Source organism: Oryctolagus cuniculus, chromosome 4 (assembly GCF_051225735.1).
Source record: "Oryctolagus cuniculus isolate XC-2025 breed Fujian yellow rabbit chromosome 4, ASM5122573v1, whole genome shotgun sequence".
Lineage (NCBI taxonomy): Eukaryota > Metazoa > Chordata > Mammalia > Lagomorpha > Leporidae > Oryctolagus > Oryctolagus cuniculus.
This window is the reverse complement of record NC_142870.1, coordinates 143,482,532-143,510,168: the sequence shown is the minus strand read 5'-3', so window position 1 is coordinate 143,510,168 and position 27,637 is coordinate 143,482,532. Positions and strand designations below refer to the sequence as shown.

The window sequence follows — 27,637 nt, the reverse complement described above, 5'->3', positions numbered from 1 at the left end:
GAGCCAGAGAAGGCCCTCTGACAGGGCAGTGGGCATCTTGACGGCTACGCTAAATGCCAACCCCATCTTGCATAGTTTCGTTGTGCTCCCATCTAGGATGATAGCTGTGAGTTTGTGTAATACAAAAAACTAAAGACTTTTTCGTTTTCTGGAGTCACTATTATTGATGATCCTTTGCCAGTTACTTCTGATTTTTCCAGGTCAAGTTGGCTTTCTTCCCTCTCAAGAGATACACTTTTATCCTAACAAAATGATGAGTGTATTATGAGAAAGGGCACCAGGAGGGACATCTAAGCCAGACCTGGTGGTGCTAGGGCATGCTTTCTTGAAGGAGGTGACATTGACATCTAAGCTCAGACCTGAAGAATGAGTAAAGTTAGCCAGGGGAATGTGTGAGGGAGAATAGCAACATCCAGGAAACTGAGGAAAGCTTCATCTGACTGAAAGTTGCGTTCCTGTTGCCTCTGAAGTCAGTTCCGTAATCTAGCCTTTATTCTGTGTTGGAGTATGCTCAAGAAGTTTTAACTTTTTCATAGAAATGAACTACCAGCTTCCTTTTGTGGTAACAACTGAATGGACTTTATTTCCTGGACAGTAGCATCTTTTTTCTTTATCTAGCATAGGTATATTATCAGAGTCAGGGTAGGAGTTTAGATGTTGGCCCCTTTTATTAATTGTATTCTCTTTAGTCTACGTTTACTTTATAGCCATTGGCTGCCTCCTTCATGTGCTTTTATTTATTTATTTTTTATTTTATTTTTTTTGACAGGCAGAGTGGACAGTGAGAGAGAGACAGAGAGAAAGGTCTTCCTTTGCCGTTGGTTCACCCTCCAATGGCTGCCGCGGCCGGCGCGCTGCAGCCGGCGCACCGCGCTGATCCGATAGCAGGAGCCAGGTACTTCTCCTGGTCTCCCATGGGGTGCAGGGCCCAAGCACTTGGGCCATCCTCCACTGCACTCCCTGGCCACAGCAGAGAGCTGGCCTGGAAGAGGGGCAACCGGGACAGAATCCGGCGCCCTGACCGGGACTAGAACCCAGTGTGCCGGAAGGTGGAGGATTAGCCTAGTGAGCCGCGGCGCTGGCCCTCACGTGCTTTTTATGTATAAAAACTTCAGAGAATTGGAAAATTGGTTTTGGAGGGGTTTTTGTTTGCCATTGTTGTAAAAACATTTACTTTGGCCTGGTTCAGATGTTTGGAATGGTTTCATTAGTTGTTGTAGGGACACCTCATTTCTGCTTTAAGAAGAATGGAGAGGAAATTGGGGAAATATTTGAGTTAGGAGTTTCAGATTAGAGAAGGTACCCAGAATGGCACCTGGCACAAAATATAAACAGCTGCTGGACCAGTGAGTATTAATTAGTGTGAACAGCACATGTGAAGAGAAGGAAGGCTAATGAAAATAAGTGGCAAGCTGCCCGGTAAGGTCTGTAAGCTGGCGGTGAGGAATTAAGACTCTGAGAAGAAAACAGCAGACATACATAGGGAGCCTGGAGCCTGGGTGTACAATCTCTTACTACCCATGCTTTGCTACCTGAGGCTTTAATGGCGTTCAGGACTTAATGAAACCTCAGAAACTTCATTCAGTTGAGCGTCTCTTGCCCCACCAAAAAATCTATACATGTGAGGGAGAGTTCACAGAGAAGTTTAGATCAGGCTAGGGTGGATGGGAGTAGGGTGGGGGGAGGGAAGACCCATTCTCGGGCCATGAACTAATGAAAGAAAAAAAAAATTAGTTTCAGTGTTTGGCTCAAGACTTGTAAAAATGTCATTCACAACCTTGTGAGGAGAACCCTGCACATCACCAGTTGTAGCAGTATTTTTCTGGTATTCAGGAGAATTAATTTTTTTAATGCCTGTGATATATTTCATGCTACAAATAGATACTTATTTGTTGCTTTTTTAAAAGTAATTCCCCTGCCCTCACATCTTTCTGTAAAGTCCTATTTTGCTAAGTGTACAACTTTTTCAGAGTTATAACTTCCAAGGGTCCCCATATTTTATACAGCCCTGCCACCTAAAAGAGAGAAAGTCAGAAGAGATACCAGACAACTGTTAAGGGGAGCTTATTTTGGGATATGAAAGAAGCAGATGAGCTAAGAACTTCAGTTAAAATGATTTAACACTTTTAGGCCTAACTTTCTCTTATTATAAATATTTTGTAATGCCTCTGTACTATCCTTAAATTAATAGTAATGCAACTCACATACAGAATTCCAAAAATAATATAGTCCTTCTCTGCTTTTATAATATAAAAGAGATGTAAAAGTTTCTCTTTATGATAATTAAAATTTATAATATTGTAAATGCTTAGGCCTAATAACAGTAGAGAACTTAATGAGTAATGAGAATGCAAGAGTTACAAATGTAGACTGATACAGTATGTGTTTTTTTTTTTTTAAAGGTTTATTTTATTTATTTAAAAGACAGAGCTAAAGAGAGAGAGGTCTTCCATCTACTGGCTCGCTCTCAAATGGCTACAGTGGCTGGTACTGAGCCAATCCAAAGCCAGGAGCCAGGAACTTTTTCCGGGTCTTTCACATGGGTGCAGTCACCCAAGGACTTGGGCAGTGCTCTGCTGCTTTCCCAGGTACATTCGCAGAGAGCTGGATTGGAAGTGGAGCAGCTAAGACTCAATCAGTACCCATGTAGGATGGCACTGCGGTCTGGGGCTTTAACCCACTGCGCCACAGCACCTGCCTCATAGACTGTGATATTGATCACTCAAATACTATGAGTGTCACTGTGCTGTTGATCTGATTTTCCAACATGAATAACTTGATTTTAAAAGTACATATCTTTTATTTACAGAATAGGCACAATATTTTTTAAAGTGCGATTTTCTTAAAAATTGCGGAAAGTGATTTCTGTTTGTAAAACTATGGCCGGGGACTGGTGCTGTGGCATAGTGGGTTAAAGCCCCAGACCGCACCAACATCCCATATGGGCACTGGTTCAAGTCCCAGCTGCTCCACTTCCGATCCAACTCTCTGCTATGGCCTAGGAAGGCAGTAGAAGTCCTTGGGTCCCTGCACCTGCATGGGAGATCCGGAGGAAGCTCCTAGCTCCTGGCTTCGGATCAGCTCAGCTCTGGCTGTTGCAGTCATTTGGGAAGTGAACCAGTGATAGAAGACCTCTCTCTGGCTCTCTCTGGCTCTGCCTCTCTCTGTAACTCTTTCAAATAAATAAATCTTAAAAAACAAACAAACAAACAAAAACACTGTGACCAGAATGTCCCAAACACTCTGACAAACTTCTGAAGCGCTCCATGGGGGCTGTGCTGCCCTCTTCCCTGCTTTGGGAACCATTGTACTATAAGAACTACATGGTGTTCTGGTGTCCTATATTAGGACAGCCGTACTGATGAAGAGGGGAGTCTTTTATAGTATTTTATTAGTAGTACTGTGTTTACTTTGGACTGTTTGTCTTTTCTGTTCCTGTCTTTTGGAACCAACCACAGTTGTGTGAGCTAATTGATCATTGGTAGAGGCACTCTTACTGTGGAACTGAGTTTTGCTGTTGGTGAAATAAAGAGCTCTGTGTAGCTAGAATTAAAAAAATGCTGGTTAATAAATGATAAACAATTTTTTTTCTTTTTAATCTCCTTGAAAGTTGATTGGCTGCTTAACAAAAGGAGTAATAATGTGTCATATTCTCCATTTTAAAATAAAATGAGACAACAGCACAAAAAATGGATGGGAAATGGAAGTACACTTGCAAGATTCTTGCAATCCGTCTCAAGATTGTCAGGAATTAGAAGATACTTCACTGATTCTAAAGTAGTCATTTAAGAAAGCAACAAAACCAAATCCAAAGAGGTGCGGCCAATAAGACAATAAAGCAAACAAAGTGGAATCATAAGAATACTCAGTCCTGAGGAAGTGAGAGAAAGGGAAAAAACAGGTGTGATCCCTGAAGCAAGTTGGATGTATTCTGCAGGCTGGCTTTTTTGTACTCCCTACTCACAGGGCTGTGAGTGCAAGGGGGCCTGTATTCCTTTATATGTGAAGAATTGGTGCACTTTTTAGAAGAAGTCCCCACTCTTTGTCAATATTGGCAGTCTTTTGCCAGTTTTTCACACAACTACACTGTTTTACATTCCCCGTGTTCACTTAGCACCTATCTCTTTCCTCTTTAGCACTCCAGGTGAAAAAGAATCAGTGTTTTGACTTTGTCCCTAACTTGTATTCATGCCAGTCTAAGGTGTTGCATGAAGTGGAATGAATTGATCTTTGTTTTTTTTTTTTCAGTGATGTCTTAACAGATTTTACCTTTTTCTCTTCCACTGTGTTCAGAGACATGAAAAATGCTGTAATTGGAAACAACAAGCAGAAAGCCAACCTCATTGTTTTAGGAGCTGTTCCAAGGTGTGTTTGTTATCTAATCCCTTTTCTGCCATTCATACTAAGTTACTAAGGTATTCCTTATTCTCAATCATAAGATGTATTTTCTCCAATATTGTCTATCCTATATTTAAAATAAATCATTTTTTAAAGAAATGAACCATCTCTAAGAAAAAAAAATAGAGAATGGAATAAAATGTATTCGTATTTTTTTAGAAAGGAAGATCATTCACCCTACAATGTGAGGATTTGTTGGATATGTAAGCCAAATACACCAATCTTTCTTCCCCATCTCCTTAGAGCCCTTGCAGTTTTGTGTTTTAGGGTTCTCAAGACCTTTTAGAATTTAGAGAGAAAAACTATGCTTGGTTTTTAGTTCTTTATTTAAAAAAAAATCTGATTGTTGGGATTTGATGTTTTTAAAGTTAACATAGGAAACTTGATTTCTTCTTCTGATGACCTAATAAGTTTCGACTGGCAGGCAATAACAATTGTATAGCTTCCTTTTTGTCTTTTCTACTCAGAACCGTTTGTGTACAATCGATAAAAGTTTTTCATAGTTTTTTCTTTTCAGTTTTGAGATAGGATTGGCGATTTTAATATTTTTTAACATCACTGACCTCAAACATATATTTAATACAGCTCTCAGCAGCCATTTTTTAATAGGCTTATTTATTTATTTATTTGAAAGGCGAAGAGAGAAGGATGGGGATCTTCCATCTGCTGGCTCACCTCTCCAGTGGCTGCAACAGCCAGGGCTGGGCCAGTTCAAGGCCAAGGAGCCAGGAGCTCCATCGAGGTCTCCCATGTGAGTGACAGGGACCTGAGTATGCAAGCCATCATCTGCTGCTTTCTAGGCACTTTATCAGGGAGATAGATGAGAAGCAGAGTAGCCCCGGCCACTCAAATGAACACCCCTATAGGGGATGCATGTATCCCAAGCAGCTGCTTAACCCGCTGCACCACAATGCCAGTCCCTCTCACTAGCTTTTCTTAGGGAATTTGTCTTCAATGTTTAAAAAGTGCTTTAGGGAACACATAAGTTCTTAGAACATAAAGAAAATAGTGGTAACTGATAAAAGATTAGGGTTAGGGGAACGGTGATTTGATAATCTGAGTGGAGTAGAAATGGGAGTTTCCTCATTGCTCAAATGAATTTGTAGAAAGATCAACTTCCCTTGTTTGAAGAGCTCACAAGGACTCTATTCCTTCTAGGCTAGACCTCTGCACTTGCAATATTACTGCTGTGGATTTAGTATCCATTGCTAATTTGAATTCAGATTTGATAGCAAAGGTAGGCATTTGGCCTAGTGGATAAGACACTGCTTAGAATCCCCACATCTCGTATCCAAGTGTCTGAGTTTGAATCCTAGGTTCTGCTCCCAGTTCCAGGTTCCTGCTAAAACGCCCTTGGGAGGCATCAGGTGATGACTCAAGTACATGGATCCCTGTCATCCACCCACATGTGAGACCTGGATTGAGTTCTGAACTCCTAGCTTTGGCCTTACCCAACCATAGCTGTTGCAGTTATTTAAGTTGTGAACCAGCTAATGGGAGATCCAAATCTCTCTTGCCCAGCTCTCTGCCTTCAAATCAGTGAGATAAATAAGGATTTAAAAAATGACCTGACAGCACATATTTTGGGAGTTTCCATATTCTGAAAAGACCCAGTGGGAAGGGGCAGATAACATAGACTGTGGTCCTGCTGTTTCTCCAGAGTCTGCATGTGGACAACCTTGAGATTTAGAGTTATGATGAACTCAGAATCCGTGGTAGTCCTTCTGCTCAAAATGAAGAAAGCCTTTCCTAGATACCCCCCACCTTGTTTCTTTTTTGAATTAGCTGATGACATAAACAACCATTTCCCAGAGGGGTTCACATGCAAGCTATTTTTTAGTATGTGGAATGCGTGGATAGCCTTCATTAACCTGATAGCTTTGTCACACGAGTTTACTCCTATATTTTAGTCTCTTTGTTTATCAAGTTCCTTCTTTTTAGATTGTTGTACTTGCTTCAGCAAGAAACCTCAAGCACAGAGCTGAAAACTGAGTGTGCAGTGGTATTAGGAAGCCTTGCTATGGGTACTGAAAACAATGTCAAGTCTCTACTGGACTGCCATATTATCCCTGCCTTACTGCAAGGTATGTCAGGAAACCATTGCTCAAGTAAAGAGTAGAAAAGTTTGTAGTGTTTGAATACTGGTTGAAAAGGAAGATGAGTCTTAAATCTAGTTTCATCGATAGGACTACTGTCCCCTGACCTGAAGTTCATTGAAGCTTGCCTCCGATGTCTGCGGACCATCTTCACCAGTCCTGTCACTCCAGAGGAGCTACTGTATACTGTGAGTTTTATGTTTGAATCATCATACACTGCACTAACAGCCTCCTCCTGATTTGCCTCACATCTTCAAATTCATTGTAACTATTTTAGAGAAAAGTCTCAAGAAATATAAATTTCAAAAAGTTCATGGAAAATGTATTGAAAGATAAGTTTACCTTGGTACACAAATGTTTGAAATCTATGCACGGAGGAGGTTTCAAAAAGATCTTGGAAAACTTATCTTAAAAAACTGAGTGAATTCCAAAAAATTTTTTGCTTCAAACCAAATTCATTTTAAAATTCCATTTTCCATTAACTTTTTAAAGTACTCTCATTTTTTTCTTGCTTATTTGCAAATATCAAATCTTCTAAGCTTTGTAAAGAAGTGAAGGTCTCAGATCTTGAGGAATTTATGAACTGCTTATTTCTTTATATGTACAAATCAGGGAAGTATATCTTTGAATAAGTAAGTGATAGGGAGGTTTGTGCTCACTTTAGGTTAAAGTTCAGCAGAGTAGGGTTTGTAGAGAAGCGAGAATTTCATTTGGGCCTTGAATAATGGATAAGATTTTGAGAAGTAGAAATGAATAAAGCATGGGGCCGGCACTGTGGTGTAGTGGGTAAAGCTGCCACCTGCAGTGCTGGCATCCCATATGGGCACCAGTTTGTCATGTATCTGCTTCCTTCCAGATTGAGCATTAGCCGAAAGTTGGAATTGGAAGCAGAGGAGCCAGGACTCAAACCAAGCATGCTAATACAGGATGCAGGTCCCCCAAGTGATGACTTAATTGCTATACCAAACACCTGCCTCAGCCAGTGTCCCCCCCCCCCCCCCGAAAGCCTCAGGGGAGTGAACCCTTTTAGCCTAGCAGTTAGATTGCCTGCAGAGGAATGCCTATGTTCAATTCACAGCTTCAGCTTGTGATTCCAGCCTCCCAGCAGTGCAGACCCTGGGAAGCAGCAGTGAAGGCTCAAGTAATTAAGTTCCTACCTCCCATTTGGAATTCCTGGATTAGTTCCTGGCTCCCAGCTTTGCCCTAGCCCAGTCCCCATTCATTGCAGGCACTTGGGGAGTAATCTAGCAGTTGGGGGCTCTGTCTTCCTCTATCTCTCCTCTTTTCTCTGTCTCAGATTTTTAAAAAATTTCTTTTAGACTTCAGGGATTATGAAGGAGTCTTTTAATCTGTTGATTACATAGAATTTTCTTAATGGAAATTATGTAAGGGCCAGCATGGCCACATAGCAGGTTAAACTGCCACTTCCAATACCAGCATCCCATATGGGTGTCAGTTTGAGTCCAGGCTGTTTCACTTCCAGTCTAGCTCTCTGCTAATGCACCTGGGAAAGCAGTGGAAGATGGCCCAAGTCTTAGGGGCCCTGCACCCACATGGGAAACCTGAAAAAAGCTTCTGGATCCTGCTTCCATCTGGCCCAGCCCTGGCCGTTGTAGCCATTTGGGGAATGAACCAGCAGATGGGAGATTCTCTCACTCTTTCTCTCTAACTCTGCCATTCAAATAAAATGAATAAATCTTTAAATAAATTTCTTTATTAAAAACTATGCTAAGGTTTTTGAAATGCTCTTATCTATAGTCTACTGTAAGACATACTCATTGTCTCAATATCTATATGTAGAAGATGTATGTTTGTGATTTTTGAGAAAGGCCCACACACAATTGCACAAACGTGATACCTTCTGGTTTCTGTCCTGGTGTCTGTCTGTCCCTCTCTCTCTCATGCTAGTTGTACTTCTCTGTGGTTACACAAAGACCCAGACTGTCAGATTGGATACACATGAATCAGAGATCTTATCCAGAATCAAGCTGTATAAATATTTCAAGAGTTAAGCAGTTGAGAGGCATAGGCAAAGCAAGCATGGAGAGGGGCCTGTCCTGTAGCTCTGTTGTCCACCTTTCCTACATCAGATGCATATCCTCTGACCATTAAAGATACATAAGGTCTCTAAGTGAAGTTTCTGGATCACCACACACTGTAAGTAATATCCACATTTAAAGCACATAGATTTTTTTATTATTATTATTATTTGAGAGAGACAGAGAGAAAAGTCTTCCTTCCGTTGGTTCACCCCCACAAATGGCTGCTATGGCCAGTGCTCTGCGCCGATCCGAAGCCAGGAGTCAGGTGCTTCCTCCTGGTCTTCCATGCGGGTGTAGGGCCCAAGCACTTGGGCCATCCTCCACTGCCTTCCCGGGCCACAGCAGAGAGCTGGACTGGAAGAGGAGCAACCGGGACAGAACCGGCGCCCCAGCCGGGACTAGAACCCAAGGTACCAGCGCCGCAGACGGAGGATTAGCCTAGTGAGCTGTGGCACCGGCCAAAAGCACAGATTTTTACCTCAGAGTTTTATGAGACATTCAGGGATCCATGAATCATGAATCCACAGATTGGATACTGCACTGGTTCACAAAACTGAGTAAGCACCAGAATTACTTGGACCCTCCAGAGTTTCTGATTCAGTGAGTCTGGGGAGGGACCTGAGAATTTGCATTTCTAACAAGTTTGCAGATAACTCAGATAGTTCTGGTTAAAGGATCACTCTTTGGGAACTGTTTGGTCCAAAGCATTCTGTCGAGGGCTTTTTTAGGAAAGAGCAGTTTGGTTTTCTGTAGGTCATATTGTTGCGTTAACAGATTAAACCAATCCTCTGTCTTTACCCTGAAAGTTTCTCCCCAAACCCAGGATGGTAATAGGGGGGAAATTGACCCTAGACAGCTGTTTTTTGTTTGTTTGTTGTAAAAATTTATTTTTTATTTGAAAGGCAGAGTTACAGAGAGGCAGAGGCAGAGAGAGACAAGAGAGATCTTGCATCTGCTGGTTTACTCCCCAAGTGGCCACAATGGCCGGAGCTGGACCCATCCGAAGCCAAGAGCCAGGAGCTTCTTCCAGGTCTCCCAGGCAGGTACAGGGGCTCAAGTACTTGGGCCATCTTCCAGGGCTTTCCCAAGCCATAGCAGAGAGCTAGATTAGAAGTGGAGCAGCCAGTTCTCAAACCAGCACCCATAAGGGATGGTGGTACTACAGGTGGTGGCTTTACCCACTATGCCACAGTTCCAGGCTCCCTAGACAGCTGTTTTAATTACTTCCTCCTTGCGCTCCAAAATGGTTCATGTCCCACTAATGGATGGTGGTGTGCAATTTGGAAAATTCTGTATTAGGCCAACTTAATTTATTAAAAAAACATTTATTTATTTGAAAAGTAGCAAGACTATCACAGAGAGATCTTCTAAACAGTGGTTTTCTCCCTAAATGCTTGCAGCAACTGGAACTCAATCTGGGTCTGCCATGTGGGTAGCAGGGACCCAAATACTTGAGGCATTATTTGCTGCCTTCCAGGGTGCAGAGTAGCAGGAAGCTGGAATCTGGAGCAGAGCTTATCCCAGGTACTCTGAATATGGGATGCAGGTGTCCCAAGTGTCTGCCCATCACCTGCCCATCTTAGCTTAATTTTTTTTACATGAGAAAACTTAAGACAAAGGGAGGTTAAATTTAGATAGTAAATGATGAAACATCTCAATAATATGCCTTAGAGGTTTTATACCTTAGAGACAGTGGAGAATCTGTAAAGTGTTGGATACAGGGGGATAACAGAGAGCAGTGGTTCAATGTAAGTAACTGAGTTTGTGATGGGATTGTATAGAGGCCAGATGTTAACAGCAGCTCTGGCACTGAAATAAAAAAGTGCTCCAATCAGAAGAGGGTGGGATTTCTGATGGATAAGTTGGGGCAGTTATGTAACTGTTCTTTGCCTTATGTAATCATCTATAAATTGCAGATAATAGAAACACAATTGAAAAGGGACATTGTAAAAAATGGGGTGGAGGCTATTGTAATTGATGAAAACTGAGGGAAACTAAGGGATGAGAGAACAGTGGAGGAAGGAAGTAGAAATAGCCTTGGAAGCAGAATGGAGGCTTTTTTTTAACCTATCTTTTTATTTCCCTGTTCTCTTAACTGGTCTGTGCTTCCCTGTTGTCTGCCAGTGAAACTGCTATTTGACTTCCCTGATGGCATTCTCATCTTCTCTCTCCTTTTTTCCCCTATGCAGTTAGTTCCTGACTTTCTTTGAGGTTTTCTAAGTTTTTCAAGTTTCTTTCTTTGCGCTCTGTTATTTTCTTTGAGGATCCTGGAGGAAGCACAGTGGGCCAGCCTCAGCCTCTTTGGAGAGCTGATTAGAATGCAGACTTTTAGGTCCCATCCTAAAGAACACCCCCTAGGAATGTACTTGCACATTCCTTCTTGGGAAGTGGTAGTTCTAGGATCTGTGATAGCACTCACTAGAAGATTTGAGCTATCTTCTTATCCATTTGTGGTTCAGGCCAAATTTCCTTTCAACTTTTAATTCCTTTTGCATTCTAAATAAAAGTATTGGTGAGCTCTGCAGCAGGGTAGGTTGATTCTTCTTTCTTCCTGAACTACCATGTATGTTGTTAAATGTCAGCAATAGGACCTGTTAGGGTTACCTATCAGAAAGCCCATCCTGAGTGGGCTCTATGTGAGAAGTGGCTAATCATTGTCTTGTGCAGATTGAAAATAGCTAACAACCGTCCTGAAAGATTTTAATAGTTACTGATGGCTGCAGTAATATCTCAGAGATGAAAATTGTCAATTTTTATTCTTATACAGGACTTTTTCCTTCTCGGTGATTTACTGCTGTATAGCTTATTAGTCACCTCACATTTTGGTTTTAGAACTAATTTCTGTCAATTTTATTGACATAGTGTTTTATTGTGAGGATGCAGGCTACTTACGGGAGAGAGACTGAGAATATTCTGTCCTCACATTTTGTTGTCATAGATAAAAATTGATACCCCTTTCCTTATTCTTTGTGTTGCCTAGATGTTGCTGGCCAAGTGGCTTTTGTTTTTTCTGTTCCATAGAGATTTGACTTACTGCCATTGCGATAAGAGACTGTGTACCTGCTTGTGAAAATATTTTGTCAAATGTGCACATGGAGCCTAAGTTTCTTGTTGCTGTGTTCTCCTTCCCTTCCGCTACAGGATGCCACAGTGATACCACACCTCATGGCACTACTTAGCAGGTCTCGCTATACCCAGGAGTACATCTGTCAGATCTTCTCACACTGCTGTAAAGTAAGAACCACAATGAATGTTCTCTTATGTTGTAAAGCCTATTTTTTTAAACTTCTTATTTATTTGAGAGAGAATTTCCATGCACTGATTCACACACTCCTAGCCAAAGCCAGAAGCCAGGAGCAGGTCTCTCGTGGGTGGCAGGAACCCAATCACTTGAACCATCATTGCTGATTCTCAAGGTTTGCATTAGAAGAAAACTGGAGTCAAGAGCTGGGTATCAAACCCAGACATTCCAATGTGGGATGCACACTTAACCGGAGTCTTACTTTCTAGGCTAAATGCCTGTCCTCTATAAGCAAACTCTTACATGCCCTTAAGAGATGTACCTTCTTCATGTATCCTCCCAGAGGTGGTCTAGACTTACATATGTATTTTTCTTCTTTTTACTGCAAATGACGGCATACTTTGCATACTGTACTGTTCTGCTCCTTGCATATTTCACTGAACATGTCATAAAGTCTGTTCCATATTAGTACATAAGGAGCTTCCTCCTTCGTATTTTTTTTCAAGCAGCTGCATAGTATTTCACTGTATAGATGTGCAATAATTTAATTAACCAACCCTCTTTTAAAAGATTTATTTATTTATTTATTTTTAAAGAGTTAGAGAGACAGAGATCTTTCACATGCTGGTTCACTCCCCACAAGGCCACAATGGCCAGGACTGATCCAGGCTGAAGCCAGAGCCAGGATCTTCATCAGGGTCTCCCACATGGATGGCAGTGGCCTAAACACTTGAACCATCTCCCACTGCTTTTCCCAGGCCCTGAGCAGGGAGCTGGTTCAGAAGTGGAGCAGCCCGGACACAAACTGGCACCCATATAGGATGCTGTTGTCTCAGGGAGCAGCGTTATGTGCTATGCCAGAACACATCCCCACCAGCCTCCTAATTTGGACCATTTAGTTTATTTTCAATCTGTGCTATCACAAAACAATACTAGAAAAAATACCTTTACATAAGATATTTTGTAAGAAATGGAATTGCCGAGTCAAGGATTATGTGTCTTTGTAATTTTACTACTTACTGTTTTTATAGATTGTACCACTTTATGCTACCAGCAGTGATTACTCAAGTAATTGGGAGAGCTGGATTGAGTTCTTGGGGATTTCTATCTTGATATCTTGATATCGCTCTCCCTCACTCCTTCCCATCCCTAAAAAAGCAAAAACCTTTGTCCTGAGAATGCCATTGTCTTCAGTTAATACAAAGATGCAAAGACTGGTTTGCAACATGTAGTAATATATCAATCCGTTGTTCTCTAGGAATTTATGCTAATAAGGTAAGAATCTGTCCTGAGATGCAACTTCACGTATGTTCAGTGAAACACTGTTTATAATAACAGTAAGACATCAAAAACTACCTAAAATATGCAATATGGGTTTGCATGATTAAACTGTGAAATACTCTATACTGATTAAAAATAAGAAATTAGGGGCTGGCATTGTGATGAAACAGGTAAAGCCGCCACCACCAGCAACTCTGGCAGCCACTTCATTTCCTTTTTTGGCTCCCTGCTAGCTTCTGGCTCCTGGCTTCAGCCTGGTCCAGTGCCAGCTCTTGTAGCCATCTGGGAAGTGAACCAGCAGAAGGAAGATATCTCTCTCTCTTTCTCTCCCTCTCTCTCTTTCTGTCTTGCCCCCTCCATAACTTTTTGAAATAATAAGAAATTAAAAGTTAGAAAACATGGAAATTGAGAGATTTCTAACTTTTTTTGTTTTAAGGAACATTTCTCATGCATAGTATATAAAATGTATAGGAGATTGTTAACTAAAAAATAGATTGTTAACTATAAAAATGGCTGTTTTGTTATTCAGAAGCCTGGATGCTCATCTCCCCACTTAAGTGATGGGGATTTGGACTCTAGAAATAGAGTAAGCATTTGCGCAAAAGTTGTTGTCTGGCTAAATAATGAGTTGGCGAGACCTGTTTGACAGTGCTTTTTCTGGACTAGCAACTGGTTTCCTCGGCAAACCCAGCAGAGAGCCCACCTTTTGGTTTTGTTTTTCTCTTTTAAACAATGAGCACAAAACACCTTCCTTGTCTTGGCTTAATTGACCTTTCATTAATTCATGGGGTGAAGTGGAGCATAAAATGAATGAATAAGAATTGTGGCTTTGCAGTAACTGTTAGCTTCTGCCACTTTGAAGATCTTTAGTAGAAAACAGAGTTGATGAAAAATAAATTTTTTTTCTTCTCCCTTTACATTTCTACTCTGGGAAATGATAATTTTAAAAATGATAAAAGAGAAGAAATATAGGAACCAAAATACTGTTAACTTCTCCATTATGGAGTGTTGTGTTGCCCAACATGACGTTACTGAGATGTCCCAAGTGTGCTGAGGTAGACTAGGCTCTGACTCAGTTCCTCTTGCAGTTAGTTTTAGGGTTCTCCTTGACTGTCTCATCAGTACTAAGATGTAAGAATAACTGTGCCAACCATGAGCACATAAAATGCAGGCTTCATAGAGGCCTTGGATGCTGTGCTACTGTGTATTTAGTGTATTTAACAACCACAAAGAGCTAGTGCCAAGGATAGCTTCTTCTCTTTTCTTCAGAGGCATAGGAGGTAGCAATTCTAGAACTGGGATGAAGTGTGATGTGGCAGCTATTTGTAGGACTAAAATCAGTGTCTACCCCACTTTTTAGGATTGAGTAATAGAAGCAAAAGGTAACTCATAATTCTACACTGGAGTAAATGTAGCTTTCTACTTTTAAGTAAATATAGGTTTGGGGCTGGTGCTGTGGCGCAACGAGTTAATGCCCAGGCCCAAAGTGCTGGCATCCCATATGGGCACCGGTTCGAGACCCGGCTGCTCCACTACCAGTCCAGCTCTCTGCTATGGCCTGGGAAAGCAGAAGATGGCCTAAGTCTTTGAGCCTCTGCACCCACATGGGAGACCTGGAAGAGGCTTCTGGCTCCTGGCTTCAGATCGGCGCAGCTCCAGCCGTTGCAGCCAGTTGAGGAGTGACCCAGCGGATGGAAGACCTACCTACCCCCACCTCCTCTCTCTGACTCTCTGCTTGTCCTCTCTCTGTGTAACTCTGACTTTCAAATAAATAAATAAATCTTTAAAAAAAAAGTAAATATAGTTTTATTGAAGTTAATCGTTATTCTTCCTAATGTATTGTTGTATTCTTTTCCTACAGGGGCCAGATCATCAAACAATTTTATTTAATCATGGTGCAGTTCAGAATATTGCTCACCTACTAACCTCACTATCCTACAAGGTGAGATGTTAAAAATATGGCCAAATAATTCTTTGTTTTCTAAAAAGAGGCCCATATATATGAGTTTTTATCACTTCTTTACTAGAGCTTATGACCAAGAGTAGTAGTTTATCAGTAAAACGTTATGGGACATTATTTTACCAATAGAATGCTCTTTTAGGAAATAAATTGCTCTTGCATGTCCATTTTTTAGCATATGGTTGTGTATGAATTGCTTTTGATTTTAGCTATTTTGCAGTGTTTCTGATTAGATAGCAGTGCTGCAGCTACATTTGAAATAATACCTTTAAATGTGTAGATGCAATGACCTGCTGTATCAGGAAAAACATATTTTTGGATTTCATATTTAAAATCTTTATCTAGCCACAGTGACTCAAACCTACAGATTATACCCACATACACATCAATATTTAAAATGTTTTTTATTTTTATTTATTTATTTATTTATTTTTTGACAGGCAGAGTGGACAGTGAGAGAGAGAGAGAGAGACAGGCAGAAAGGTCTTCCTTTACCATTGGTTCACCCTCCAATGGCCGCTGCGGCTGGCGTGCTGCTGCCGGCACACCGTGCTGATCCGAAGCCGGGAGCCAGATGCCTCTCCTGGTCTCCCATGCGGGTGCAGGGCCCAAGCACTTGGGCCATCCTCCACTGCACTCCCAGGCCACAGCAGAGAGCTGGCCTGGAAGAGGGGCAACCGGGACAGAATCTGGCGCCCCAACCAGGACTAGAACCCGGTGTGCCGGTGCCGCAAGGTGGAGGATTAGCCTATTGAGCTGCGGCACCAGCCTTAAAATGTTTTTAAAATGTGTTCTTATATTTTTATTTGAAAAGTCAAAGAATTTTCAGACTTTATAAAAAGTAAACATAATGTTATCAGTCATTGAGTTAAAATTTTAAGCATTCATTGTTGTCTAGTTAGAATGTTGTAGCAAATATTGGAACATTGTCTTTATTATATCACATTAGATTTGGGTATGGCAGAAGTTACCTGTAGATCAGGGAAGCAGTCATTTTTATTTTCTGTGTATTTGCACTGATGATCCTCAACTATTGTTCTTTTTATGCTTAACTTTATTTCAAATAGAATCTGCTCATATGTATGTTTTCCCTGTCTTAGACATCCAGAATTTAGTCTTGGTAATAGGTTCATAAGGATAGGAATGGGTGGAGCCAGCTTGAAACTATCCAGAGGCAGGGAAAGAAAATTACTGAGAGCTGCTGCTTCTCTCTGCTACACAGAGGACTAAACCAGTTAGCCCTTGCACATCAAAAAGCAGTCGTGTGGTCGGCTATTTATTGTCCCTTTACTTGTCCATACTCCAGCTTCCTTAATTCTCCCTGCTCTCCTTCCACCCCCCCCCCCCCCCCGCGCTTTAGACTTCCTTATCTACTGTAATAACTTGAAACTTACAAGTTGTAGAAGGGACAGTGTCTGGTAACGCTGCTCTTCGGCTAGGATTGTTCCACCGCTATGGTGTCATTAACATGCTCTCATTTCTGCCTGTGGTCTGTGCCAGTCCTGCAGAGCATTCCCCAGGAGAGGGAGTGTGCTGCTTCACTCCCCTGCTGCTTGTCTGGGGAGTGCCTGCCAGCCCCAGGTTCTACATGAGAACAGTGCCTGTAGACTCTGGCTTTGGAAGTGAGGATGAGATCATGTGGTGAAAAATGAATGGAAAGAATAAAAAATAAGAGTTCTCATAGGAGCCCCTGCAAACAATAAAATGTGTTTATGTGATCAGGAAACAAGGCCCTTGATAGTATTCCAAACCAGTAACCTAGTTTTAAGAAAGGGTAACATAATTGCTAGGTGTTCTATTGGTAAATTAATTTAGTCCTTTTCAAACTTTTGTTGTAACATTGTTTCCTCTGCCTTGTTTTTTTTTGTCCCCATCTCCATCTCATATACCTGCTCTAGTTTTGCCTTCCCTTCAGTCTTGTAATTAGGAAGGAAGCAATGTCCCACTTGAAAGGCTCTTGGTAATTTTTTGAAGTTCCCTTTGTCTTACAACGCTGTATTTTGTACAGTGTTCTTACAGGTTTGATTAGGGACTTATCTAGTTCAGTTTTAATTGCTGCTGCTTCCTCATTATTGTTCTATTACTTCAAAATTGATTTTAATTTTTCTATAATTAATTCTGACTTTCACAGTACTCTTCAAATCATGCAAATATTATTGCCATTCCTTTGAGGCTTCCTTTTAGTATTTTAAGCAGATTTAAATAGTTATTTTTTCAGGAGAAGAGTTTAGATTCTGAGCCATTAAAATAAATGCACTATTTGTTCTTTGATTTTTACAGGTTCGAATGCAAGCACTGAAATGCTTCTCCGTTTTAGCTTTTGAAAACCCCCAGGTATCGATGACCCTGGTGAATGGTAGGCTGAAACTTTCAGTACATCTATAAAATTTAATTTATGAACTTTATGAATTTAAATAAGTTTCTTAATCCTTTTGTTTGTTTGCTTCTAGTTTTGGTTGATGGAGAATTATTGCCACAGATTTTTGTGAAGATGTTACAGAGGGATAAGCCTATTGAGATGCAGCTCACATCGGCAAAATGGTAAAAGTCAAGACAATGTGGGAGAAAAGTGCTTTATCCATCTCTTAGAGTATTTTTGGACAGTTTCAGTCCCTCTTGCTTTGGGATTTTGAAAATTGAAAGTCATGCCACATTTTGCTAAATGAAAGTCATTTTTAAAATTTTATTTGAAAGGCAGAGAAACAGAGATAGGCAGAGAGATCTTCTGTCCACTGGTTCACTCCCCAGGACTGAGCCAGGTGGAGGAAGCCAGGGGCCTGGAACTCAGTCCACATCTCTAGTGTGAGGAGAGGAAGCCAAGTATTTGGGCCATCACCTGCTGCCTTCCAGGGAGTGCAGTAGCAGGAATCAAGCAGAGCCAGGACTAGAGAACCCAGGCACTCAAATACTGGGATGCAGGTATCTCAAGTGGCGTCTTAACCACTGTGCCAAATGCCACTTTAGAGGTCAGTTTTTAACATTCAGTTTATTACTCATAGTATGCAGGACAGGAACTCTCATATATATCGAAGACCCATCTACAGAAAATTACTTTAATGTCCTTCCCTGTCTTTGTATTTCAGTTGAGATGATACAAAATTGAAATAGATACAATTAATGCACATTATCCTAGTATCAAACCACAAAAATGAAAATATAGACAAATGTAGAGAGAATTAATTAAAGATGATAACCAGGGAGTGATTTTTTTTTAAATTAATTTATTTGAAAGGCAGAGGCAGAGAGAGAGATAAAGAGAGGTCTTCTATCCCCTGCTTTATTCCCCAAATGGCTGCAATGGCCAGAGCTGCACCGATCTGGAGCCAGGAGCTTCTTCCGGGTCTCCCATGTGGGTGCAGGGGCCCAAGCACTTGGGCCATCTTCTTCTGCTTTCCCAGGCCATAGCAGAGAGCTGGATTAGAAGTGGAGCAGCCAGGACTCTAACCGGCACCCATATGGGATTCTGGCACTGCAGGCAGTAGCTTTACCTGATATACCACAGCGTTGGCCCCAATGGGACATGGGGGATGATTTCTGAGAAGGAGACTTTTTTTATCTCTTAAAAGAACAGCAAACAGGATCTTAGATATGTGATATTTTGTATGATAATAGTGTAAAATTAGCATAATTCCTATCTCATGTAAGCATCCAGTGTGTGTTCATTCTGCAATTACCAATAGAGGTAATTACGGGTATGTTGAGCATATGTATGGTTCTATGCTAAGTGAAGCTGTGGCTCTTTAATAGAGAATTAGGATTTTCAGTGAATTACTCATGAAAAGTAACAGCTACAAAGATTTCAACCTTCTACAAAATAAGTATAAAAGAATTTTCCTGATTTGTGTATAGTTTTCTCTAAAAGCCAAACATAGAATGTTTTACTTTTTGCCCTGGGACTGCCTTCTACTGGTTTATTTCCCAAATACCCATAATGCCCAAGGCAGGGCCTAAAGCCAGGAGCCAGAGAAGTCAATCCAGGTCTTCCATGTGGGTGTCAGGAACCCAGTTATTTGAGCCATGATCACTGCCTCTCAGGGTCTGCATTAGTAGAAAACTGACATCATGAGTCAGAGACTGGCATCAAACTTAGGCACTTATGAGTATCTTAACCAATAGGCTAAATACCCATTCCAGAATAATTAGTTTTTGATGAATAGTTGTGTTACAAGTTAAGTGGGTCTTTTGTGCTACTTCTACTGTATTGGAGTTAGACTATCTCAACTTCATTTATAAACTGAGATGTTTTGTTAACTTTTTAATATTTCCTCCTCTTTTATTATAGAAAATTTAAAACAAAATAACAGAGAAAAACATAACTCACATGTACTTAGCACAGTTTCAAAATGTCTGCACTTACTAGGCCGTCTATTTTTAAAACAATTTGGTAGGTTTTTTTGTTTGTTTTTAGTATCTGGCTTACTATCTATATGTGTGTGGTTTTGCTTCAGTTATTAAATTGAACCTCAGGTAAAGGAAGGTCAAAATGTCTCTCAAGATACATGGTAGTAGGGACCAACATTGTGACACAGTGGGTGACGCTGCTGCATACGACACCAGCAAACCATGTGAGTGCCAGTCTGTCCAGCTGCTCCTTTTCTGATCCAGCTCCCTGATAATGGCCTGGGAAAAGCAGCAGAGGATGGAACTGTTTTGGCCCCTGCTACCCAAGTGGGAGACCTGAAAGAAGCTCCTGGCTTCAGCCTGGTCTAGTGCTGGCCATAGGGACCATCTTGGGAGTGTACCAGCAGATCAAGATTCTCTCTCCCTCTCTCTCTGTAACTGACTTTCAAATTAATAAATAAATCTTTTTAAAAAAATGATAGTACTTGTTTTTTTGTGTTTTATTTTTCATAAAATCTCAAAGGCAAATAATTTTTCTTTTTAAAACTTTAAAGCCAAAGGTAAAACTTACTTTTTGCCATCTTATTCCAGTTTAACTTACATGTGTAGAGCAGGAGCAATTCGGACAGATGACAGCTGTATTGTGTTAAAGGTAAGCTAATGAAGTCTCCCTGGAAACATGGGAATTACAGTTCTATAAGTATTGAGTATGTATAATAGCATTCTCACTTTTTATGTATTTATCATTATAGATGTGTACATGGCATAAAATGTGCTTGCTTTACAGTTTTTAAAAGTTAATTTTCGATGTGTTTTTCAATAGTAAAGCAAAATGATTTGTTTCTTATCACAACTTTTTCATTTTATGATAATTAGAAAACGGAAATCTGAAAGTATATGAAATTCAAGTGAAGTGGAAAATATATTATAATCTATAATTTTCATTATGTTTGAAGTGCAGTTTTGTAGGCACTTTACTAGCTCTACATATGAAGACTATGTCACTCTCAGAGCCAGTGGTGAGACTTAATAGATAGACTTGAAAACTATTATTATTATTATTGTGGTATGTCAGATGCTGTCTGAACTGAGAAAACCTGGAGAAGAGACCAGTCGTAAACGTCCTGAGACCAGGATTCTGGTTTTAGCACTGCCACCACTGACCTGCTTGATGCCCAATTCTTTTGGTGGCTCCAGATTCTTCATTATGAAAATGTGGGCAGTAATTCCTGCTCAGCTATCCCCTAGGGTTATAATAAGGATAACTATAAATTAAATAATTTACATTAAGATGTCTCATAGCTATAAAGAACAAAACAAGTATAAATGCATTGATCTTGTGTCATTTTATGAATGTGAGTTAAGGTAAAAGATAAGAGAGCCTTGAGAAGATCACTTCAGTCTCTGATAGAGTCAGTTCATTTAATGAGATTTAAGGAATTCCCTAAATAAGCAGCTCTGCATTGAGTGTTAACGTCTTTCATACAAGTGAGCCTGGCTTATTTACTTCTTTAGCCCTCCTTTCTTCCTCGTTGGTAAAATGGGTTGGTAGTATCTTCTTTATGATGTACTTGAGGGCAGTACATTCAGTAAAACATGAATTTATGGTGTTGATAATTATTAGTAACTAGGAATGTTAGGACCAAGAGAGTAGGACCTCCCCCTTCAAAGCTAAGATTGAGTTGTAAAACCTGAACTAGCCTAATAGGAAATCAATAGTGAGAAATAAAATTTAAATTTTGTGGTAGAGATTATGGTGGTAGTTGAGGAAAGCTTCCTGTTGTAAAATTTTAATATCTACTTCCACATTATTCCTTAAAGCCTTAAAAATAGTAAATACATGAGATGTTGTTATTCAGAAACTAATATAGATAAATTACCAGGACTAGTGCCAAGAGGTTTGAAGGACCTCAGGAGAGAAATTGGATTATTGGATACCATAATCACTCCAGCAAGTTCTTTGAAAAACCTAGCAGCTGTGATCAATGCATGTCACTCACATTTTAGAATAACATGTGGAATATGAGAAATGGTAAAAGTACTGAATTGTTAAAGCTGTGTTTTGTTTTTGCAACTATAGATACTAATTCTCAAACTAAAAAAGTCATCCCAACCATATTACTCACTAAGGAAAAGATTCCATACTTTTTGGGCAAAATCATTCCTGGTTCAATTGCTGGATCTCTTTTAGGTAAATAAACACAAAGATGGGGCAGAACCATCAGATATGATCTGTTAGGGATTCTTAAATGTCTTTTAAAAGGTTGTTCGATAAGGTGCAATCTGAACTGATCACAAAAGCCTAACTAAGAGATTCTGTTCATATAGTTGAATGTATGAGTCGTTTAGAGTGCTAGCACAGATGATTAATCTGTACTGAATTTTGTTTTTGCTTTTTGAAAAATCTTTTATTATTGAGAATCAATAGAAGAAATACAAACATGACTCCCAGTGAAAGCCATTGAGTTGATTCAGTCTTAATATACTCTTCAAGATTCTACCTTTACCAGAAAGCAAATAACTGATCTCACTGCCTTTCAGACATTGCCTTGTTTGGTTCGAATGTGCAGTAAGGAGAGATTGCTAGAGGAGAGAGTTGAAGGAGCTGAAACACTCGCCTATCTGATTGAGCCAGATGTTGAGCTGCAGAGAATCGCTAGCATAACTGACCACCTCATTGCCATGCTTGCTGATTATTTCAAGTATCCCAGCTCAGTGAGTGCCATCACTGATATTAAAAGGGTATGTTTGCTTTTCCTTTTCAGTAGTTCAAGAGGATTTTTAATAAGTTTTTCTTACTGCTCACAACTTTGAACCAATTGATCATTACAGCTCAAAAACATTTTAAATAGAGGAGTCATTTATCTTTGGTTACATATTACATTGCTTTGTGAGTTTTTTAATTCAAATATGTTTAATATATTTATAGTTGGGAATTTTTTTACTAAGCAGATAAGCAGGAAAGAAGAAAATAGTAAACTTAACTCCCAGCTTAAACCCTCCAAATAGCACAGTCTTTAAGCTGGGTATTGAAATTATATCAACATCATCTAATCCTATTCAAGGTCACAGAATCATTTTTCTGTTGATGTATTCTCATGCTTTATGTTAAGGGTAATCTTTTTTTTTTTTTTTTTAATTTGTTAATTTGAAAGACGACTCCCAGCTGCTGGTTCACTCCCCTGTATGTCCACAATAGCCAGGGTTGAATCAGGCCAAGGTCAGGAGCCTGAAACTCAATCCAGGTCTCCCATACCAGTGGCAGAGACTCAATTACTTGAGCCATAAACAGCTGCCTCCCAAGGTGTTCATAAGCAGGAAACTGGAATGGAAAGCAGGCTAGTTCTCTAACTCAGGCACTCCCAAGGTACTTGGGCATCTCAGCCAGTGGCTCAGCATCTGTAATCTTCTGTTACAGGTGGTGACTGAGTGACCTTATTTTACTCTCCATCAAAAAAATTTTTTTTCAATCTATTCCTGTCTTCTTTATTGAGTTTCATAGTATTACCATTTAAACTCTGGGTTAGGACTGTCAATGATTAAATTATGCTTTTTCTTTTAAGATTTATTTATTTATTTGAAAGAGTTACACACAGAGAGAAGGAGAGGCGGGGGGTGAGGGGGAGGGTCTTCCATCCGCTGGTTCACTCCCCAGTTGGCCTCAACTGCCGGAGCTATGCCAGTCCACAGCCAGGAGCCAGGAGCTTCTTCCGGGTCTCCCACTCAGGTGCAGGGACCCAAGGGCTTGGGCCATCTTCCACTGCTTTACCAGGCATAGCAGAGAGCTGGATAGGGTGTGGAGCACCTGGGACTCCAACTGGTGCCCATTTGGGATGCTGGCACTGCGGTGGCAGCTTTACCTGCTATGCCACAGCATCGGCTCCTAAATTATGGTTTTTGAAAATTTAGCTTTCTTAGAGCAGGTCGATGTTCCTTTCAACTTCTTGCTTCTTAGCCTGTTTGCCATATCGTTTCTCTAAGCATAAGAGACTCTGTAAGAGAAAGTTCATTTAAGAAGGTCACGATAGAGCATGGCCTCTTAATTAGTCACTAGTACTGTTTCAAGAATATGACTGTTTTTTGTTATCCGTTCTCTTGATCTCCCCCACGCTTCTGAATTCTGAGTTTCAAAATTCTCATTCTGAAGGCAGTTGTTCATTTGGTGTTTAATGTTGAAGAGAAAACAGACTATTAAGGAAATGTCTCTTCTGTTAGAAGGGACCTAAAAATCACCTTCGTTGATGTTTGCATTAATTGGGTACACTTCTATGTACTAAAGTTGTGTCTGCACTTCCCCCGATAGTGTTGTTGTAGTAGAGATGATAAGTTACATTGAACCAGTTTCCTTGTCTGTTTTCCCTCTGGCCATTTGCTAACTGACACGGAATCTTACCAGTCCAAAAATACATAAGCCAGCCCTAACTATGGCCTCATAAACACCCTGAGTTTACCACCCCAGCAAGACAAAAAGAATACTTGATGGGCAGGAGAGTAAGGAAACATAATTTAAAGAACTTGTAACTTAAGCATGTGCAAATCATTTAGTCTGTAGAAGATTACATCTTCTGTAGGAATGTTTCCATTTCATTTCCATCACAGAATAACTAGGATAATGTTTTTTAAATGATTTCCCAATGCCGACTTGAGTACTAGTTTATTTTGTCACCTTTAATTGGGGTAGTGGGTTATCCAATGGTTTCTGACTATCGAAGTATAGGTACTAGACTCAGAAATTCTCACATTATGGTAATATGTAATTATGATTAGCCTATAGTTTAGAACTTAGGAAAATGGTTGTTATATGTTGGAAAGGTGCTCCCATAATCCATCTTTATTGGCTTTGTTAAAAACATTTTTGGAACTACTCTACTCATTTTGGAATGACTTAAGAATTGCCTTCAGAGTTACTCCAAATGAGTTTTTATTTTTTTATTTTAGGGTGTGTGTGTGTGTGTGTGTGTGTGTGTAGTTTCTTGGTAGCCTAAATTATATTTCCCAGCTGAATTTCCTCATCTTTACATACCACTGTTAGCAGTGAACTTGAAACTCTTAGTTGATAAAACAGTACCACAGTCCGGGTTTTCTAACTAGTATGCCAGTTAGGTCTTCTAAGAAAGTTACAAACGAAGATCTTGGAATGTTATGAACAGCACTTATATCATTGGATAAGAGGGAACCTTTCCAAGGTAACTCCTTTGGAAGAAATGATGGTACACATTTGGATGAAAAAGCTCAGTGCCAGTGGAGCTACCATCTAGGAACACTAAACTCTAGGGCTTGGACACTCATAAAGCTGTTACATATTTAGTGTAAGTGTTGTGGGGTTCACTTACAAATAGAAGCAGCAGGCAAGGTCACAGTCATGTGTGAATGGAACCCAGAAATAATTGAGGAATTCTGTGACAGCACCAACAGTTACTAACAAATATTTTTCTTCAGCTCCACTCAAGTATTTTATTGAAGATTTAATTTATAGACTGATTTGGAACATACCTCTTCTTCCCTTCTGTAGCTTGATCATGACTTAAAACATGCTCACGAACTCCGCCAGGCTGCATTCAAGCTCTATGCCTCTCTTGGAGCAAATGATGAAGACATCCGGAAGAAGGTGAGTCTGGGAGAGGGGCGTCCCCCAGTCCTGACAGCCAGCAGGCAGGGAGTGACGTCAACCTGAAAGTCGTGGTGAAGAGCACTAACAGTGACTGAATATAATAAACAGAGTGACTAAAGGCATAATTGAAGAATGAATGGGACCCGGATTTGGGGTTTGTTTGTTTGTTTTTAGAAATAGAGTGGCATGGCCGTGCTGGAATGACAAGTAGCTGGCGTGCTTTTTTTGTGTCATTAATACGAATTATTATGTTGCACACTTTTGCATGTGTTCTGATAAAAATCAATTCTAGCACTGTGAAGCTTCAGACACCTTGAAAGATCTAACACTAGAATTGTAACTGTTATTTATGAAAATATCTTCCAATGCCATTGAGAAATTCAAATCTCTATTGTACAATGTTTTTTTGATATGTGGCTTAGTTTTATGTTTTGATTTTTTTTTTTTTTTTTTTTGCTACTGTGCAAGCTTAATGTGAATAAAATCTTTGTGGAATGATGATTTTATGTTTAGTGAGTGGTCATCTGAATTTTCTAGCTCCCAAAAAATGTATCACTGGTATAGTGCCCTTAGGTTACTACTGCCTAGTCTAACACTGAACTCATGTTGTTTATGAGAATAGTTGTAGGTAAGAAGTAGAGTGTAGTGGTAAGCTCTGACCTGGCTCCCTCCACAAACTAAAGTTTGGAGCTTACCATTCAGAAACAAAAAATCTAACAAATTCAACACAAAGCTCTTAGGACCATTAGTGGGCAAAACCGTAAGTTCTGTCTTTAGGAGCCATAGGAGAAATAGCAAATTAGACATTTACTGAGCATGATTTATGAAATCTCCCCATCTATGTTGGTATTTTAAGGAGCACTGTAAGAACAGTCACAAAGTATTGAAGTTTAGCATGATTTCAGAGAAGTACTTTAGGCTTATAGGAAGAGAAATATGGAATAACCTTAAGTTTGTTGAAATAAATTGAAAAACAACAATCATTGAAGAAATTGAAATAATTAGATTAGATCCGTAAGCAGCTTTAAAGTCAATTCAAGAAACACAACTCACAAGCTAAGTGTTTTCCATGTATCTCAGTTTAGTTCAGTTAACAAGATACTTTAGACTTGAAGTGTTTTTAATACTTACCTATAAAAATCATTTTTTGACATCTGTAAGTTTTCACTTGTAAACTGTGATTTCAAGGCAACATGATGTATAGTCATTGACACTGATTTGTTTCATTCACTTTAGGTACATGGTGTATTGTAAGCAGAGAAGCTTTTATGAAAATTCATGTAGATTAAACATTTAAAAAATAAACATGGTCTATTTAACTTAAATACATACAGTTTGAGCATGGTTGTTAGAACCCACTGGAAACAGAAGTACCCATTTTTATAGCTCCAAAAGGCCATGTCATCGACTGAAAGGGAGATAGATAGATGGACCGTAATGGGGGGAAATAGGATGTCCGTTTGTACTTCTTTGCACTTTTTTGTTAAAAAACTGTTGTTTTGGAATTAATGACTTGTGATATGTGCTAGAAATAACTTGAAACAGTCTAATCAGTAGTCTATTAAAATTTGTAATCATAATATGTGTAATTTCCTGATAAGGCTAATTTCTGATCTTTTCTGTAGAAAGATGACAAATAAAGAATAAGTTATAATTATTAATTATAGTTTTTCTGTGTGGTAAAGATATTGTGACATTTTTATGTGATGGGGATTCTGTAGTGTCTTTAGGAAGAGATTTCATTTCTGGGAAATTGAATAATTTATAGTTCATAGACACTACTGAAGAGAAATTGTAAAATGGAAAACACAAAGTAATTTTATGGTAAAATCAGCTTGAAGACTGATTTTAGGAGTGGAAAATCCTTATTTTCACTGTATAAAAATGGTAAACTCTTTTCCTTTGATTGCATTTATTTCAATTCCATTTTTTGTTGAAATAATTATTTATGTAGAATTTTATTTGCTTTCTACATCAGATACTTTGTTTTATTCTAAATACTTTGAATTTTATACTTATACCTTATGAACTTTGTATTTTTTATGTGTGTGTGTGAAGTCTTAAACTACAGTATCTATTTTTTAGTGCAATATTTGTGCTTATCAAGATGGCATTTCATTTAACTGAGTTAATAATTGGAGAATCTGAAAGAAATTTCAAGAACTGTATACTTACTCTCTTTCTCACCTCCTCTAAGTTCCTCAAAAATAACAACCAATTGTTTTGTTTCAGGAGAAAAAGATAACATGTTTAGTTGATCTACTTTAAATTGAAAATGGGAGCATAAATCAATAAATACAGTAAATGATATGTATCCCAGTGCCATATGATGGCCAGTGAGGAAAGGAGGCAGAATGAAGAAGAGAAAGCAAGCGCAAAGAAGTAGAAACAATGACAAGTACACTGAGCAGTAAAAGGGAATGACACCAGCCTTCTCTTCACAGAATTATGTTTCTATCTTTTGTTTCTAAAGACTTGTAAAGGCCTGCTGTTTTTTTTTTTTTTTTTTTTGATTTCTTGGTCTCTTCTCTTTGGGCCAGACAAAATTAAGCTGAATACTGAATATGGTCACAGATTTACTATCTCTGCTTTGGGGCAGCGTTAGTGTATTCCCATTAAAATAAACCAACTGTGTGACAATTCCTGGAACATATCTGTTGAGTACAT

General features: G+C 39.5%; 1 protein-coding gene across 15 annotated transcripts in view; it reads left to right on the top strand.

The window, feature by feature from the left end:
• The window catches only part of ARMC8 (armadillo repeat containing 8), an 862,269-nt gene that overhangs the window by 784,101 nt on the left and 50,531 nt on the right, over positions 1-27,637 (top strand). For 10 of the 15 annotated variants that reach the window (XM_089332200.1, XM_070072756.2, XM_017346800.4 and 7 more), the window contains 10 exons: positions 4,294-4,365; positions 6,340-6,482; positions 6,585-6,682; positions 11,678-11,770; positions 14,920-15,000; positions 17,299-17,374; positions 17,469-17,559; positions 19,951-20,011; positions 21,901-22,101; positions 24,872-24,967. In XM_089332200.1, the coding sequence (XP_089188326.1) occupies positions 4,294-4,365; positions 6,340-6,482; positions 6,585-6,682; positions 11,678-11,770; positions 14,920-15,000; positions 17,299-17,374; positions 17,469-17,559; positions 19,951-20,011; positions 21,901-22,101; positions 24,872-24,967 (1,012 nt within the window). The remainder of the gene's footprint in view (positions 1-4,293; positions 4,366-6,339; positions 6,483-6,584; positions 6,683-11,677; positions 11,771-14,919; positions 15,001-17,298; positions 17,375-17,468; positions 17,560-19,950; positions 20,012-21,900; positions 22,102-24,871; positions 24,968-27,637) is intronic. The other 5 variants (XM_070072761.2, XM_070072762.2, XM_070072760.2 and 2 more) reach the window with 1 other exon arrangement.